The 15,397-nt window shown below is 37.7% G+C and overlaps 2 protein-coding genes across 4 annotated transcripts; one reads left to right on the plus strand and one right to left on the minus strand.

Annotated features, from left to right (window-relative positions):
- Positions 1 to 32: 32 nt before the first annotated feature.
- On the minus strand, positions 33 to 10,735 carry LOC306908650 (transmembrane protein 87A). 2 transcript variants are annotated; one of them, XM_079481722.1, is made up of 21 exons: positions 10,503 to 10,735; positions 10,044 to 10,116; positions 9,874 to 9,965; positions 9,656 to 9,775; positions 9,334 to 9,387; positions 7,622 to 7,687; positions 7,009 to 7,077; positions 6,818 to 6,926; positions 6,673 to 6,734; positions 5,780 to 5,963; positions 5,249 to 5,348; positions 4,787 to 4,880; positions 4,608 to 4,675; positions 3,767 to 3,879; positions 3,237 to 3,295; positions 3,031 to 3,134; positions 2,859 to 2,932; positions 2,306 to 2,367; positions 2,011 to 2,063; positions 1,877 to 1,907; positions 33 to 1,481 (listed from the first exon to the last, which is right to left on the minus strand). In XM_079481722.1, the coding sequence occupies exons 1-21, from the start codon at positions 10,638 to 10,640 to the stop codon at positions 1,440 to 1,442; spliced, it is 1,767 nt and encodes a 588-aa protein (XP_079337848.1). In that variant the 5' UTR covers positions 10,641 to 10,735; the 3' UTR covers positions 33 to 1,439. The 2 variants fall into 2 exon arrangements, with proteins under 2 accessions (XP_079337848.1, XP_079337849.1); XM_079481723.1 differs by having other exon boundaries at positions 7,009 to 7,074; positions 10,503 to 10,710.
- Positions 10,736 to 11,196: 461 nt separating this feature from the next.
- On the plus strand, positions 11,197 to 15,391 carry capns1b (calpain, small subunit 1 b). 2 transcript variants are annotated; one of them, XM_079481725.1, is made up of 12 exons: positions 11,197 to 11,239; positions 11,342 to 11,557; positions 11,936 to 12,015; positions 12,122 to 12,158; positions 12,329 to 12,421; positions 13,420 to 13,477; positions 13,580 to 13,644; positions 13,998 to 14,066; positions 14,245 to 14,323; positions 14,471 to 14,584; positions 14,678 to 14,736; positions 14,851 to 15,391. In XM_079481725.1, the coding sequence occupies exons 3-12, from the start codon at positions 11,969 to 11,971 to the stop codon at positions 14,875 to 14,877; spliced, it is 648 nt and encodes a 215-aa protein (XP_079337851.1). In that variant the 5' UTR covers positions 11,197 to 11,239; positions 11,342 to 11,557; positions 11,936 to 11,968; the 3' UTR covers positions 14,878 to 15,391. The 2 variants fall into 2 exon arrangements, with proteins under 2 accessions (XP_079337851.1, XP_079337850.1); XM_079481724.1 differs by having other exon boundaries at positions 11,210 to 11,557.
- Positions 15,392 to 15,397: the final 6 nt, after the last annotated feature.

The following is a 15,397-nucleotide window of genomic DNA, read 5'->3' on the forward strand; positions in this document are numbered from 1 at the left end:
TGTTCATTTATGGATTACATAGACATCACATTAATTATAATTTTGTGCTTTAATATCCCACTTCATCTCCAACTCAAATGTTGAGCTCAGGTGATCGTGACTACATCGTTGTTGACCCACACTACGCTACACTAATTCTCCAGGATCATGTTATAAGCACGTTATCAGCAGATTAACAGAAGGCCTAGCAACAGGTTTCGGAACTGCATTTTCATTAGCTCGATACAGGGTCAGGGTTAATGAAAAACTAGGAGGAAGTATTACACATTAATCACCAGATTTAACAGAGACAGTAAAACTCAGATATGGCGAGTCTGTATTGGCAAGTAGGTAAAGTATATAAAAGACAATAATGGTTGCCTTGATTGGCCAAATGGATGTCACAGGCTTCAGTGTATACTCTCAATGTAATATTTCGAATCTTTTACGTTAAAGAGTCGAAAGCAACTTTGTTTGCTAATAGCTATAAAAATGCTTTAACCACAGAACTCTCAACTGTTTAACTTGTTAAAGGAAAAAACATTTTGAAATATTTCTAAAGGTTAAACTTGATCATATTTGGTAACAAGTTAATAAAAAATGGGTATTCGCAACTAACACTGAAAAACATTTTCTACAGACCTTACTGAATTAAAGGTTTCTTATTAATGAACTATTATTGCTAATTTGTACAACTTACTTTTACAATCGTGACTATTTGCCGACATTAAAATTACATAATTAATATGTTAGCTACTGCATTACCTAAATGTTGACGTACAGAACATAGTTGCAAAGTGCTATTTAGATCATCTTGAATCAGCTGTCAAAAATAACCACCTCTGCCCTTTGTTTTCGTCAGTGTTGACAGTCAAAACACTGCTAAGCTATTTTTCCCTAGTCATGTAACGGCACATAAAAACAGGTGCGTGTTTACAACGCAGCTTTACACCTAACCTTACTTAAAAATCCCTTGAAAGGCAATCTGTTTAATGATCCACAAAGCCAGCGAGATGACACTTAATGGCCACTGTTACTGAAAATACCAGCAGGTCAGTGTGTACTCATAATCTGCGAAAGCATATTGACGAATTAAAGAGAAACGTCAAAAGAGTATTTTTCTTACCCGTTTTCCCATCTTTATGTGATTAATAAGAGGATCGCCGTGCGAAAGCCTCTTACTGAAAGGGCATAATGCACAAACCAATGTGTTTTAATCAAATTTTGTACTTTAGATATGTATACAGCAGTCAAAGGCAATGTACAGTCATGTTTAAGAAACTTTTACACTGTATCTTCTGAAAATATAAATACAAACAATAAAACAAGTCATTAACTGCATTACCTTCATCGACCCACATATTTACAGGTAGTGCTTATAAAAACCTCATTCATTTGGGATAAAGCAGATGTGCATTGACACAAACATTATGTACAAAACTGACATCATCTTCACAGACCTACTCCATTTTGGACATCTCAAATTTTGTAGTCATGATCTCCTGAGGAAAAAATAAAGTTCATTGCATTAATAGCTAAATTTAACAAAAATATTTATTACGGACGTAATTTAAAAAAATATAAATTCGCTTTGCAAATTTCAACACGATTACATAAACACTGTTGTAGTGTGTAATCTCTCATTTCCTCTTTAAAGAGGTGTGTCCATATTGGCTGCGTGTGAGATGAACATGTCTAACATGAACTTAAGTGAGCTCTTATTAGCGAGACAGAACCGTCAAAGCCCCAGCACACTTTTTGTTCCACACCAAAAGAAAACAACCCAGGGTGAGCTAGAGCGAAGTTATACACTGGGATGTGACAGTCTGCTCACTCTCTGTTGCACTTATGAATCTCACAAGAGCGCCCACTGGTGTTCAAAGCATTACACACTCACCTCGTCGGAGTCAAGCAGAGGAGGCAGCGCACTGCAAAAAATTATAACAATTTGCTTTAACAGACAAATGATGATGAATAGCCAACAGATTTTCTATTTTAACGTGATCGTTAGCTTTTTTAAATGATCCTTACACATCAGCCATTGAAGACGGAATGTTCTCCTCAACCCATTTGAGATCTTCATCCTAAATGAACCACAAAGCAAAAATTCACTAAAGGTTTCTGTGACCCCCGCACTTTCAGTAAATCTCAGAATACAAACAGATCACAACAACTTCTGTGTAGTGCAAAATCTGTCATTTTCTGCGATAATGAGTCACGTAAAATCAGGCGAGGAATTCTGATATAATGATGACAGTGACACCTTACAAGAGTTAATTATTCAAAAGAAATCTGTTTTTATAGTAAAAATACTGAAGTGCGTTACCACTTTATTGGGCTTCAAATTTCCGTTGGTCTCTGGTTTCATTCCTCTCATTTTCACGCCCTCTGTGGATTCAGGACAAACTGGTTAGAACCGGCCAAACAGCCGTACACAAGAAAGACAGATCTGCAAACTGGATAGGCAGCATTCAAGTGTGCTGCTTACTTAAACGCTTAATCCGGTACCTTTAAACACAGTGCTGATTCACTAAAAGGACAGTTCTATAACTATAAATTATAGTCTCTCATGTGCAGAATTAAAGGTCCAGTGTGTAATTTTTGGGATGATCTATTGAAAGAAATGCCATACAATATACATAGCTATGCCTTCAGAGGTGTATAAAGGGCATACACAATGAAGCGTTATGTTTTTATTACATGAAAATTAGCTATTTCCATCTACATAATTCGCCATGTTCTGTCAGCCGTTGTAGTGTTTTGAAAGGAAGTGAACCTTGCCGCTAGATATTACTGACTAGACCTTTAAATCTTGGTCTATAAAAGCAGAGTCATACTTCAATCTACTTGAATCTGCTAATTTGTTCATCAAGACCCACCGAAGGCTTCATTTATAAGTTGTTCACCCTCCTCTTCTTCGCTTAACTCATCCACCAGTGGACTGAAGGCGTATCTGACGAATTCACATGAACAGCGATTAAAAATCTGTGCCATGTTGCTAATGCAACGGAATTAGCTGAATTTACCAAATGTTAGGACAAGAGAATTTACCTCTGGTTATTGGCTGATGGTCTCCACAAGAACATGATGACAATCAGGATACTGGAGAACAGAAAACGCCAGAAGGCATCATCTATCCACAGCTCTCTCCAGTCCTATAAAAGGAGGCGAGGGTGCTCAAATGAATATAATCAAATAAAAAGGTACAATAGTTGTGTGGAACACAGATTTATGATATATCAATAAGGAATACTTACAGATTGGCACTTGGCAATCTTAAAGGTCTTTGTTGTCCAAACAATGAAAATAACAGAAGCTGAAAGAAAATCAGGATTCTATATTAAGAACTGTTGCGGGGAAAACAAGCACATTTTCTTTTTAACTGGATTTGCATTTAGTAAAAAAAAACACAAAAAAGTGCTTACATTCTGGGTAAATCTATAGTTTGAAAACCCAAATATAGATAAAAAGAGGAAGAGAGGTTGAACCACTTCAATTGTGGTGCACATTCCATTAATAAATCATGTAACCCAAATGTTTTATATAGACCAACCACAATTTAGGATGCAAATATTCTGACAGGCTGCAAGCGTCAAATGAAAGTCAATAGGAGAATTTAAAACTGTATCTTAAACATTTAAATTAAATGTCACATTCATTTTAAAACGATACAAATTGAAATCACACTATATGGATCTGGTATGTTCAACTTGTTTGAGGATTTCAGTGGCTACCTCTCCAGATTCATTTCATACAAAAACTGGAGTAACATGAAATATGTGCTCACCAATGACAGCGAATATGAGCGTGTTAGTGAAGTGTCGAAAAAGGGAAAGCTTGACAACGTTTCTCCTCAGCCGAAGAAGCTTCATCGTCTGGGCCAAGCTTATGAAGATGTGACTGGGTGTCAAGGACTACATCAGTGGACGTGAGCTCAGCATCTTTACAACATTCATACACAAACTATGGCATACAAACTTGAAAATACTAGTCCAAAGACACACAAATTTGGTTGGATATAAAAGACAAAATGTGAAACAGATCTCTGGATGAGGTTTTACTGACCCCCACTAAGTTCGGCCTCTGACTGCGAGTAATTTAAATGACTTTATCATTACATTGATCAAAAAGAAAGAAAATTCAGGGAGTTGCAAGCAAAAACAAAGACAGAAAAAGCAATTTGATATCCTAGACATTCAGGATCACTGCTACATACACTCTAAGAGAGAAAGAAAAAATGAGGATATCCACCAGCAGAGGGTAGAGTCAAGAACAGCCAAAGGGATTGCAGCCAGCAACACCAGGTCATCTTCAGTCTGGCAGAGCAACATAGGGGGGAGAAACAGGAAAGAGAAAAGGACGACCATCACACACACCACCATCATTAGAAGCTTTTTTTCACCATTCTTGAGAAAGCAACGTGCAAAGTAAGCTGGAAGACAAGTGCAAGAGAAACAGAAAGGAGTAATTCTAGACTATATCCACAACCCCTCAAAGATCGCTTATAAATTAAACTCTGTACATTTTACATTGATTTCCATCTGCATCATGCAGATGCCAGTGTGGCAACAGAGATCTGCACAATCACATGGCCTTAATGGTTGATTGACTTGTGAAAGGATATCCACCAAACTATACAAGAATCAATGAGGGCCATAACAATGTCACAAAGCAGTCTGCTTGATCCGCCATGCTCCTGTGAGAGAGAAATGTTAGGTTTCACGTGGCATTGGTGCAGAAAACACATGACATTGAAATTCTAACTCATTCTATCGAGTTTAGTCTCCATTCGGGTCACACTTCTTACCGTGTTTACTCGAAGGACACCCTCTATAATGGAAAAGACAAGATAGAGCAGTCCTACTCCAACCACCCTGTGCAGCAATGCTCCTAGTCTTGGTCTACAGAGTAAAAGGAGCAGTTATTGTCAACAGAAATAAAACCTGAATGTTACAAAACATTCTCTAAACTCACATACAGAACATTCCCCAACATTTAGAGGTGTTACCCTTATATTTAAATGTACCTATTTAACACCCTTTTAAGGTAAACGGTAATAGTTGCATTGAGCATTAGGTTAAATGTTCCTTTAATTGTAGATTTTAACAATATCAATTTGGATTTAATTTGATTGAAAGTAAAGCATCGTACTGCCCTTAATAGCTTAATCTCAGGTCTGTTTTGCATAAATGTTTTCATTCTAATTCATTAAAATCTGGTAAAGTATGAAGCAACTACCTCTGGATATTACTGTTTATAAACAACTTACTTGACTATTCCGTATCCAAGACTAGCGATGATGACAAGTACTCGTGCCAGGGTTCTTTTCACAGCTGAAAGCACTTCGGCAAAAACCACAGCGCCGTGAACTGTACACACACAGTAAGACAACATAAGGATGACAAATAAAAGCACAATTGAAGAACAACAGCCCACATCAAACAAAACTATATGAAAATTCTTGGGCTCTCTAAAACCGTTTTGATCACAATCACAGCATTCTACAGCGACATATGTTTGTACTCCAGCCACTGAACAATATAAATGACCTTTGTCCCAGACTAGCCTTTTTATGTCCCTCGCATATTCTCAAATATTGTTATAATTTATACTCAAATCATTATTTTACATCTTTGTTTGTTAAGCAGACTGGACAATATGCTGTTAGGGTTCAAAGTATGGCCTCTGTTCTTAAGTTATTTGTTATAAACCAGGAAACAGAAATGAATAACTGGTTGATAAGCCGGTTTTAACAAACAAAAAAAGATGACATATTTCATTGAAAGGCTTATTGTGTCACCTGAAAGACCATCATATCGGATACTCTGGAACTCTGCATAGTAGACAGCCTTTTCTACCATGCCAAGGAAGATAACTCCTCCAATCCAGAACTGAATCCGCAGCAGGTCTCTCCAGTAACAAGCAGAGAGAGCCAACCACATCACGCCCATAATCACATAGATGATGCACATCACCATGTAAAACTGAGGACAACAGCCATTGAAACAGATAATGAGCTGGAAGCTTTTGTTAAAAAAACAAATCCGTACGCTTCACAAAACAGATGTGCCATTTGCTGTAACAAAAATGTAAATTCTGTCATCAATTCTTTACCCTCTTATCATTTGAAACCTGTATAACTTTCCTCTGTAGAACACAAAAGAAGATATTTTGAAGAATTTTGTTAACTGGCACCCATTCACTTAGACTGGTTTTGTGTCCATACAATAGAAGTAAATCGGTGCGGGCACTTTCTTAAAGATATCTTCTTTTGTGTTCTGCAGAAGAAAGAAGTCATACAGGTTTGAAATGACAATAAGCTGAGTTAATGATGACAATGTCATTTTAAGATGAACTATTCCTTTAAAATTCTACAATATCCTAACCAGCCACAACATGACAAGTTTGTCTTTCTACACTGAACTGCCTCATGGCTTGACGCAATGACAGTCAATAAGAACATATTTAATGTGTAAAGTTTTTAGAAGCAGGGTTGTTGACCCGGCTACCACTTACTCTATATGGTTGGGCTACCCAACGCAGTGCAACAGAAATAGAAACCAAGCGATCAAGCAAAACAAACATCTTGTTACTCACAGGGTCATGGCTGGTTAGGACACAACCGTTTATAAACACAGACGAGGGCACAGTGATGCAAATACTAAAAGAAAAAAACAAACAAAGTTGACTTACAATCATCAATGGCCATTCCGATGCTGAGATGTATTCATAGGGGCCTTTCATCCTGACCTCCACTGCAATTTCAGAATTTTAAAACACCCTTTTTAATATTACATTTGAAGGGAATAACAACTAAATATCACAATCGTAATCTTACGCTTTATGCTCCATTTAGTTTCTGTGACAGGTTGAGTTTCTTCAATTTTTATAATGAACATATAGGGACTGTCCTCCCAGGTCTGTGCCACTGTGCTGTCTGTGAGCTTCTGCGATGACAAAAAAAAAGCAGTGTTAAGGGTCGTATTTGTAAAAACGTTTGAGGATTACATTTTGTGCTTTAATACTCACTGGAGTATCTGATGATGATGGATTGCTTTTTGCAGCGCTCTGTCCTTTGGTTACAGCTGCTTTGTCCTGCTAACATTGGAAAGAGTGATTCATATAATAAACCAGTTGACAAAATTCCACTAATGCATGGTATGTATAATCATTCAGAACAGAGTGGTTCAAATACAGAGTTACGACACTCGATCTCGCCACCGCGTGGTCACTTGGTTCATGAAGTGCTCAACAGTTCCCAATAAATCCGTGCTGTCAACCAATTTGAATGGCTTTTACTGCAACTATATTGCATAAATTTCGCAAAATATATTGGCACATTGTGTACACTGATTACATACGTTGACTAGATTTATAGCAGCCTTTTGTCTGGGGAGTAATATGTATATAAGAATATAAAATGTTATGTCATCCAACTCGTTAAAATGTTAAAACATGCAGTTATTGCACCAACGCGTTTAGGAGACATTGAAATGAATTGACTTCGAATGAATGAACACCGAATTACTTCCGCATTCCATTCTTACTATGGAGTTCTATGTCAGTCATGACTCTGTATTTCAACAGCTCTGGTCCAGACCAACTGATCATGTAAAATCATGTTAACCATTTTTAAACTAACATCTTTCTTTTCTTCTTCTTTCTTATCCGCCTCTCTCTTTAGTCTGTCTTGTGTATCCGTGGTTGGCTGAAACAAAATACAAAAAGAGTAATCAGAAATTGTTTCTAAACTCTTCTTGTGTGCAGCTTTTAAAGTTAAACAAATATAACACAATTTATTGCAAAAACACTTGAAAGGGCAGCGTTCAACAAGGCATCTTCCTAACTATCCCTGAATAAACTACTGGATGACAAGCAGTTCGGCTTCAAAACAAACCACTCCACTGAGACTGCAGTACTATCGGTCACAGAAGCACTGCGACCAGCCAAGGCGGAGTCTAAATCTTTGATCCTGATTCTGCTAGACCTATCTGCAGCGTTCGACATCAAATCACCAGATACTACTGTCAGCCCTGTAATCTTTTGGAATCTCAGGCACTCATCTCCACCTGTTCAAATCCTACCTCTCCGGCAGATCCTTCAAGGTGTCATGGAGGGGCTCACTGTCAACTGCCCACCACATGATTACCGGAGTCCCTAAGGGATCGGTGCTTGGATCGCTCCTTTATTCCATCTACACAACATCATTGGGACCCATCATACGGGCACCAGCCTCTCCTATCACTGTTATGCTGACGATACCCAGATATACATCTCATTTCACCCAGATGATACCACTGTAGCAGCTCGCATTATAGCCTGCCTAGAAGACATGTCAGCTTGGATGAAAGACCATCACCTCCAGCTAAACCCTGCCAAGACAAAACTCCTTGTGTTTCCAGAATGCAGCACCATGCCTCATCTTTCAAAAGCCTAAAAGGGATCATGTGACACCGCTTTTCATCTCTCTCCACTGGCTACCAGTAGAAGCCTATATCAGATTCAAGTTACCAAAGCTTGCCTACAGGACTATCACTGGATCTGCGCCTGCATACTTTCACACTCTCCTACACCCCATCAAGAACCCTGCATTCAGCAAACCAGCGGTGTCTTGTGGTGCCTTCTCACAAGGCCTGTAAATAGCTTTACCGCTCATTCTCCTTCACAACTCCTTCCTGATGGAACATTCTTCCTGAATCAGTCCGGTCAACAACATTTTTTACAACATTCAAAAAACTAATTAAAACCCAACTGTGAAAACTTGACAGACAAAAAACACTAACTCTTTCTCCCTACAGGTGAAGGTCTGGCTTTTGATGAAACTAGTAACTTTGTATTAGCACCTATTGTATTATTTATCCTGTATGACATATTGCTCCCTGAACTCTCTGTCAGTCGCTTTGGATAAAAGCATCTGCTAAATGACTTAATGTAAATGTAAATAACAAATCATTGAAAAGGTTACAATTCAGGCTGAATCTACTTGACTTTCTTTCATTCATTCCATTCCATGCTTTGAGAAGTTTCCTCACACTTATCAGCTTTACATCTTCCTCCTGTTGTTTCTAAGCAACGGACACAAAGCCTAAGGAGCACTTATCTACTAGTTAAACCAGACAGTCATATTAACAACGACATCTGAATCAGAAAGAGCTGTATTGCATAGTATGTCTGCACGTACAAGGAATTTGTTTTAGTGAAAAAACTGTCAAGTACAGAACAACAGCAGTACACAAGGCTGCTAAAAAGTAATCCATAGATGATCAACAATAATATACAGATCCTTACTGAACGTAAAGGCACATAACACTTAAAACCTGGTTCAGATACATCAGTTAAACTATAGTTTCTCACCTGGGACTCTAGTGGAGCCAGCTTTTTTGGCTCATCAAGCTCCTTTACTCCAAGCTGTGAAGTTCAAACACAAAAGAACAAATACTAAACAGCAGATCTATGGGTATTCATGCAAACAATACCATAAAAAATAACGCAGAGTATATTTCATGCATTGTGATCAAAGTCTGAACAAGACTACAACAAATAAGAACCAATTTAAGTAAGTGACAGTCAAATTTTGGCAACAGTGTTGAAAAACATCACATAATCTTATTTAAATTAGTCTAATAATACACAACATATAATAAACCACTTGTAATAAAAAGAGGATTCCCCATACCACATTTCCAGAAATGTGTTGTTGGCACTCTTGGGTAGAATATGTGTGGGTTATGTAGAAGCCATTGCCTCCTTTTCGCTGCACTTGTGCGTTGTCAAAATAAAGTTTTACCATTTCAAGCTGTTCAGAGGAACAGAGAATAATGCATATTAATATGCAAATAATCTTAACAGCAGCACATCCTAACACTGAAATTGTCAAATAAACAGTGGACTTACATCTAGTCCAAACACTTCGTCGTGGCAAGGGGAACTTCGCAAATACCACGCTATGTTGAGCTTTACAGGTGTGCTGCATATTTCACTAAGCCCTGAAACATATACACTGATGCATTAGTTGATTTCATAAAAACTGCCAATGAATCAGACCAAGAAAGATGTATACTCACACTTCAGTTCAATGATACTGCCATTGTACATTGTCTTAGGAAAAAAGAAGTAGTTTTGCTTCTTTATAAGATCCTGAAAAGACACAATAATACCCAACATTTATTACATTAAACCAAAAGAGGCACTTTTATGTAAACATATTAAACATAAAATCCATTGCTAATTCTAATCATACAATGTGACGATCATCCACATTTGGTTACATCAGTGCTGCTGCAATGGTCATTAATTACTGCTTGTAAAGGTCACTAGGTAGTCATCTATACTCGTGTATGACCAAGAAAACCGTTCAGCTTAGACTGAACACACTATTCTGTTTACCCCGTGTAATACTAGCACGTCCCAGTGTACATATATGCGTATTATTAAAACATATTGCATCTCTAAACACAACGAACTGTCATTTGTCTGTAATGTGCGTAAAGACTTAATTTAAGCCTGGATACAGATACACTTACGCTGTCCACGTTCAGGATCCATTTGCCCTGCTCAGACATAGCAGTCAGAGGTTGAAAAAATACGAAATGAAGAAGGGCGACAAGAAATACTCCTTTTATTCTTGACGATACCAACAACTCGCTAGTGACGGTCGCCATTGCTATAAGGAAGCAGTTGACGTGACAAATTCTGCGCGAGCTGCTCACTTCACTATGGGGAGCTACATATGCATCCTGTTTGACGCCACTTAGTGGGCGGGAACGTCTTTTGCATTCCTCGAGATTATGTAGGGAAGATTTATTAGTCCATATTAATAGAGAAATTGGGTATATTATGCTTTATGTGTTTAGCATTTATAGGACGATATGAATGCCGTATACAAAAAGAAAGTGGGCTCTTTGCAAAGTATGCACATTTATAAATCACAGTTGGTAGTAAAATGTACAATTTACTATAGTTAATAATGCAGTATACTAATATAGTAGTATAGTATTACATTTACACTATACTTTAAATAATTTTAAATGTGGGCTACCACCAAATTTGCTAATCATATTCTGGAAAGACGATAATAAATACATCGTTTTTGCAATTCATAAGACTGCATACATTCTTTAAATGACATCAAAATAACAGTCAATTCACGACTTCTTTTAAGTAAAATTAATAACTATATTAATGGAATATTTTATTTTTATTTAACCACTTCCCCCTGCAATACCACTACGGCCCATAGATGGGGAAGCACTTATAGAACGTAAGAGGATTTTCATCTTTTATGCACTTAATAAGTTCCTTACGCTATGCAAATTTCATACATAACAATTGCCGGCCTTTCTGTATCTATGACCCCAACAAGGGTCCCTCAAGTGAACCTGCTGAAATACACCATGCAAACAAGCGCAGTAGATGAGACAGGTTTTAGGACCCCGAGTTTTACAAATCAACGGACTGGGTGTGGAGCGCATCAACAGAAGGCAGTTGGGACACAGGTTTTACTTTTCCGTTTACCTGAGGTGCGGACGTTTTCTTTCTTCGTGGCTTTCTGGTTGCTCTCTTCAACATCTTTGTTCTAGTAAGTTCTCATACTTAACCGTCTTTTAAATAGTAATTTGCTTACTTTGCTCATTTCTGATATGCGTCACGATTAAATCATAACGGCCTGAACAGGAATAAAGTATAATCGGGATATCTATATGTGTGATTTTGTAATGACATTAATATAAACAGCACGGACGTCATAGGCGTTGTTTTCCTAAGAAGGGCGATGTGGTTGGGTATACGTGTTATAAATACTCACTACGTAGTAAGCTAACGTTAAACGTTTTAGGACACGAAGGCCATAGTTTGTGTTTATCTAGAGTCATTCCCTTTAAGATATGTGTCATGCCAACTGCAGTGTGTGTTTGCTGACAGGAATTGTATAACTCATACTTCCCTCATTATTTTGTAGATATTCCATCTGTACCCATTCGGAAAGCTCAATATGAATTTGGCTAAAAAACTTATTGGAGGGATCCTGGATGTTGTTAGGTGAGCCATCACTGTCATTAAATCTCATATAACGCAGTATAAATATTTGTTTTAAGCAATTCATTGACCACATTTTATGTCGTTTTTGCCCTTTTCTGTATAATAGCAATGTCGATCCAGCCCAGTTTGTTCCATCGGATCCTGTAAGTTTGTGTCTAATTGTTTTGTTATTTTCATAGTGGTGATTTCTGAGATAGTACCATACCAGTAAAGCAGGTTCTGGAAGCCATATTGATATAAAGTGGCTCATTGATTATTTCCTTGGCGTTTTAAATGTTTAGTGCACTTCTCACTGTAACTGTGTTTGTTCCAGCCTCCTCCCAGAAGGCCCCTGGCATATTCTAATCCAAATGAATCTGATGAGGAGAGGCAGTTTCGCAAAGTATTTCAGCAACTTGCAGGGGATGTGAGTAGATCCTAATAGACCGTTTATTTTGTTTTTAATTCCCATGTAATCAAAGAGTGTCTGTACAAAGTATTAACTGTCAGCTGGTTCATATACGGAGCAGTAAAGCAGTTGCGATGCAGTTTTTTTCACCACCCAGATTATACAGGTTTAGATCCAGGGGACTAATTTACTTACCCCACTATTTTTGAGCTATTTACTATCCAAAAGTCTAAAGTCTGATCCTTTTCCCCCCTGCCAATCATCCAAGAATTTGAGTTATCTGAGCACAGTATCACAGATGTGATGTAATGTTTCACTTTAAAGCGAGAAACTTCCACATCAAGGCATTGTCTGCATTCCATTACTTTGCTCCACCCAGCATTATTGTGGCTTTCTCACTGATTTCAGTACAGTTTAGTGGAATACATTCAGAGTTTCTGGTCTCAGAACAGACATTAGGGGTGTGGTTTTGTATATGCAAAACAACTGCGTTTACTGTCTCTGAATCCAGAGGCATGACTCGCTCTTCCTCTTTTTGTGCATTCCTGCCATTGTGATGAAGGTTGTCCCGCCTAGTTTGTGTTGAGTCATAGAGGGGTGTGGATTCATGCTTTACCAGAGTGTTGGAGTGGGTTCCCTCTGATTTTAAAAAGATACTTCCTTGTTATATTATAGATACTTGATAGTTTAGTGGCATTTTTAGCTAAAAGTGAAAACCAAATAAACCACTAAAATGGTGCAGCAGTAACATATGTGTATTATCTTTATGCGCTAAAGGGAAAAAAAGGAACCAGCGTGCTATTTGTTATGCATAAGTCCCAGAACTTGCATACTTGCGCATTCTAAAGTTAATAATTTCCCATAACAAAAAGTTTTCGTGCAAATTAATTGTAGGCGGATTTGGAGCAGACATCTGAATCGTCTTATATAATAATTGAATAAAAATCAACTGTTTTTAAATCTGTTGTGATAAGATAAAACGTTCTTGCATCTAAAATAACTTTTTCTCATCATAGGACATGGAAGTGAGCCCTACTGAACTGATGAATATTCTTAACAAGATCATCTGCAAACGTGAGTCCTTTCATCCTATTTTTGCAACACTTTTTTTGCATGCATTGCATGTATGACACCGTGATGTCAAAGGAACTAATAAGATGTTCGCTTATCCTCCAGGTGGTGATCTAAAGACCGATGGTTTCAGCATTGAGTCCTGCAGGAGCATGGTGGCAGTGATGGATGTATCCTTCAATGGAATCTGGGGGAGGGGGGTAATCGGCATTTTTTGGGTATTAAAGGTCCCGAGTCCAATTTTGGGATGATCATCTAATAGAAATGCGATATAATATACATACAGTAGCTATGTCTTCAGAGGTGTATGAAGAGCTTACACAATGAAGTGTTATGTTTTTATTACCTAAGAATGAGCTATTTCTTCGCAATCATTTTCTGTCAGCCGTCATAGTGTTTCAAAAGGGAGGGGTGGAGTGAGCGGTTGGTTGCAATTCGCAACCTTGCCGCTAGATATTACTGACTGGACCTTACGTAAATAAGTTAAGATTCAATAATTTTTGCCTTAACCACTTGTTCTCAGGGCGACAGCACTGGAAAGTTGGGCTTTGAGGAGTTCAAGTATCTTTGGAATAATATCAAGCGGTGGCAGGTACAATTGTTTTGTTAATATCATGACTGAATGTTTATGTGCAGTTGCTTTGAGTTTTCAAAACAGACCACCTCTTTTCTGACTATTTATATAATTTATGAGCTCTCAGGTTGACCAGACTTTCCTTTGTATGTAATAAAAGCTGAATATCTGAACAAGCTGTCTTTGTACAATCCAGGGCGTTTACAAGGCTTATGATGCAGACTGCTCTGGTATGATTGGGTCTGACGAGCTGCCTGGAGCTTTCAAAGCAGCAGGTGAGTAATGAACTTATTCTGATTTATTTGTGCAGTGCTTCTCAAAATGAATATTGAATTAATGTAGCTGTGTTGCAAATCAGCACCAAGGAAAAACTCACTTAAACGTGCTTAAATTTAGAAATTTCCCTTTCCCTCTTTGACCAGGGTTCCCACTTGACCAGCTTTTCCAGATGCTTACCAGAAGATACAGTGACCCAAATGGCAACATGGATTTTGACAATTTCATTGGGTGTCTTGTGCGTTTGGATGCTATGTGCCGTGAGTCAGCTATTCTTTCTGCCTTCATATAAGGTTGAATAGTTCTATGATTTGGATTATGATGTGCCTCACTGGGGTTTTATACATTTACAGGGGCCTTCAAGACACTTGACAAGGACAATAATGGCACCATTAAAGTTAACATTCAAGAGGTATGTAACCACCAATTTTTAACAATAATATTTTATTGCATTTCATAATTGAGCTGTAATAATGATAAGTTATGAGTTAAGATGGTGATATGGAACATTTTACTTTTTCCACAGTGGTTGCAGCTGACCATGTACTCCTAAATGAACCAAAATATGCTCCAACATCTTATATTCTGGTGGCAGTACTCGTACATTGTTGCATATCAATGTCTGTTTTATAACATCCTTTAATTTTTTCCATTGTAGTTACAAATCTTGAAATTAACATATGCTGCTCTAAACTCTAGGTGGCAGCTTTGTTGCAGCTACATGAGATGTTTGCATTGTGGTCTCTTAAAATGTTTAGGATTCCCCATATATGATTCCAGTGCAATTGTTTTGTGATTTGCTTAACCACCATCCTTTTACAAAGTGCATTCAATTCAATTTAAGACTAAAATTGTATATGGTTTTGAGATGAATCTATTAAGTAGACAGCAGAAACATCACTGAAGACATAAATAAACTTTCAGCTTTGGAGTGCCTTTTATTACACTGACACACAAATAAATATTGTTTGTACTGGACACAAAAGCAGAAGCTCTATTTATTACGTGTGGAAACACTGGTTGCCCTGGGTAACGCAAGCTATCCTCATCTGGGGGAGGGCTGGACTTCAGAA

The sequence above is a fragment of the Barbatula barbatula genome (assembly GCF_947034865.1).
Source record: "Barbatula barbatula genome assembly, chromosome: 19".
NCBI classification, from domain to species: Eukaryota; Metazoa; Chordata; class Actinopteri; order Cypriniformes; family Nemacheilidae; genus Barbatula; species Barbatula barbatula.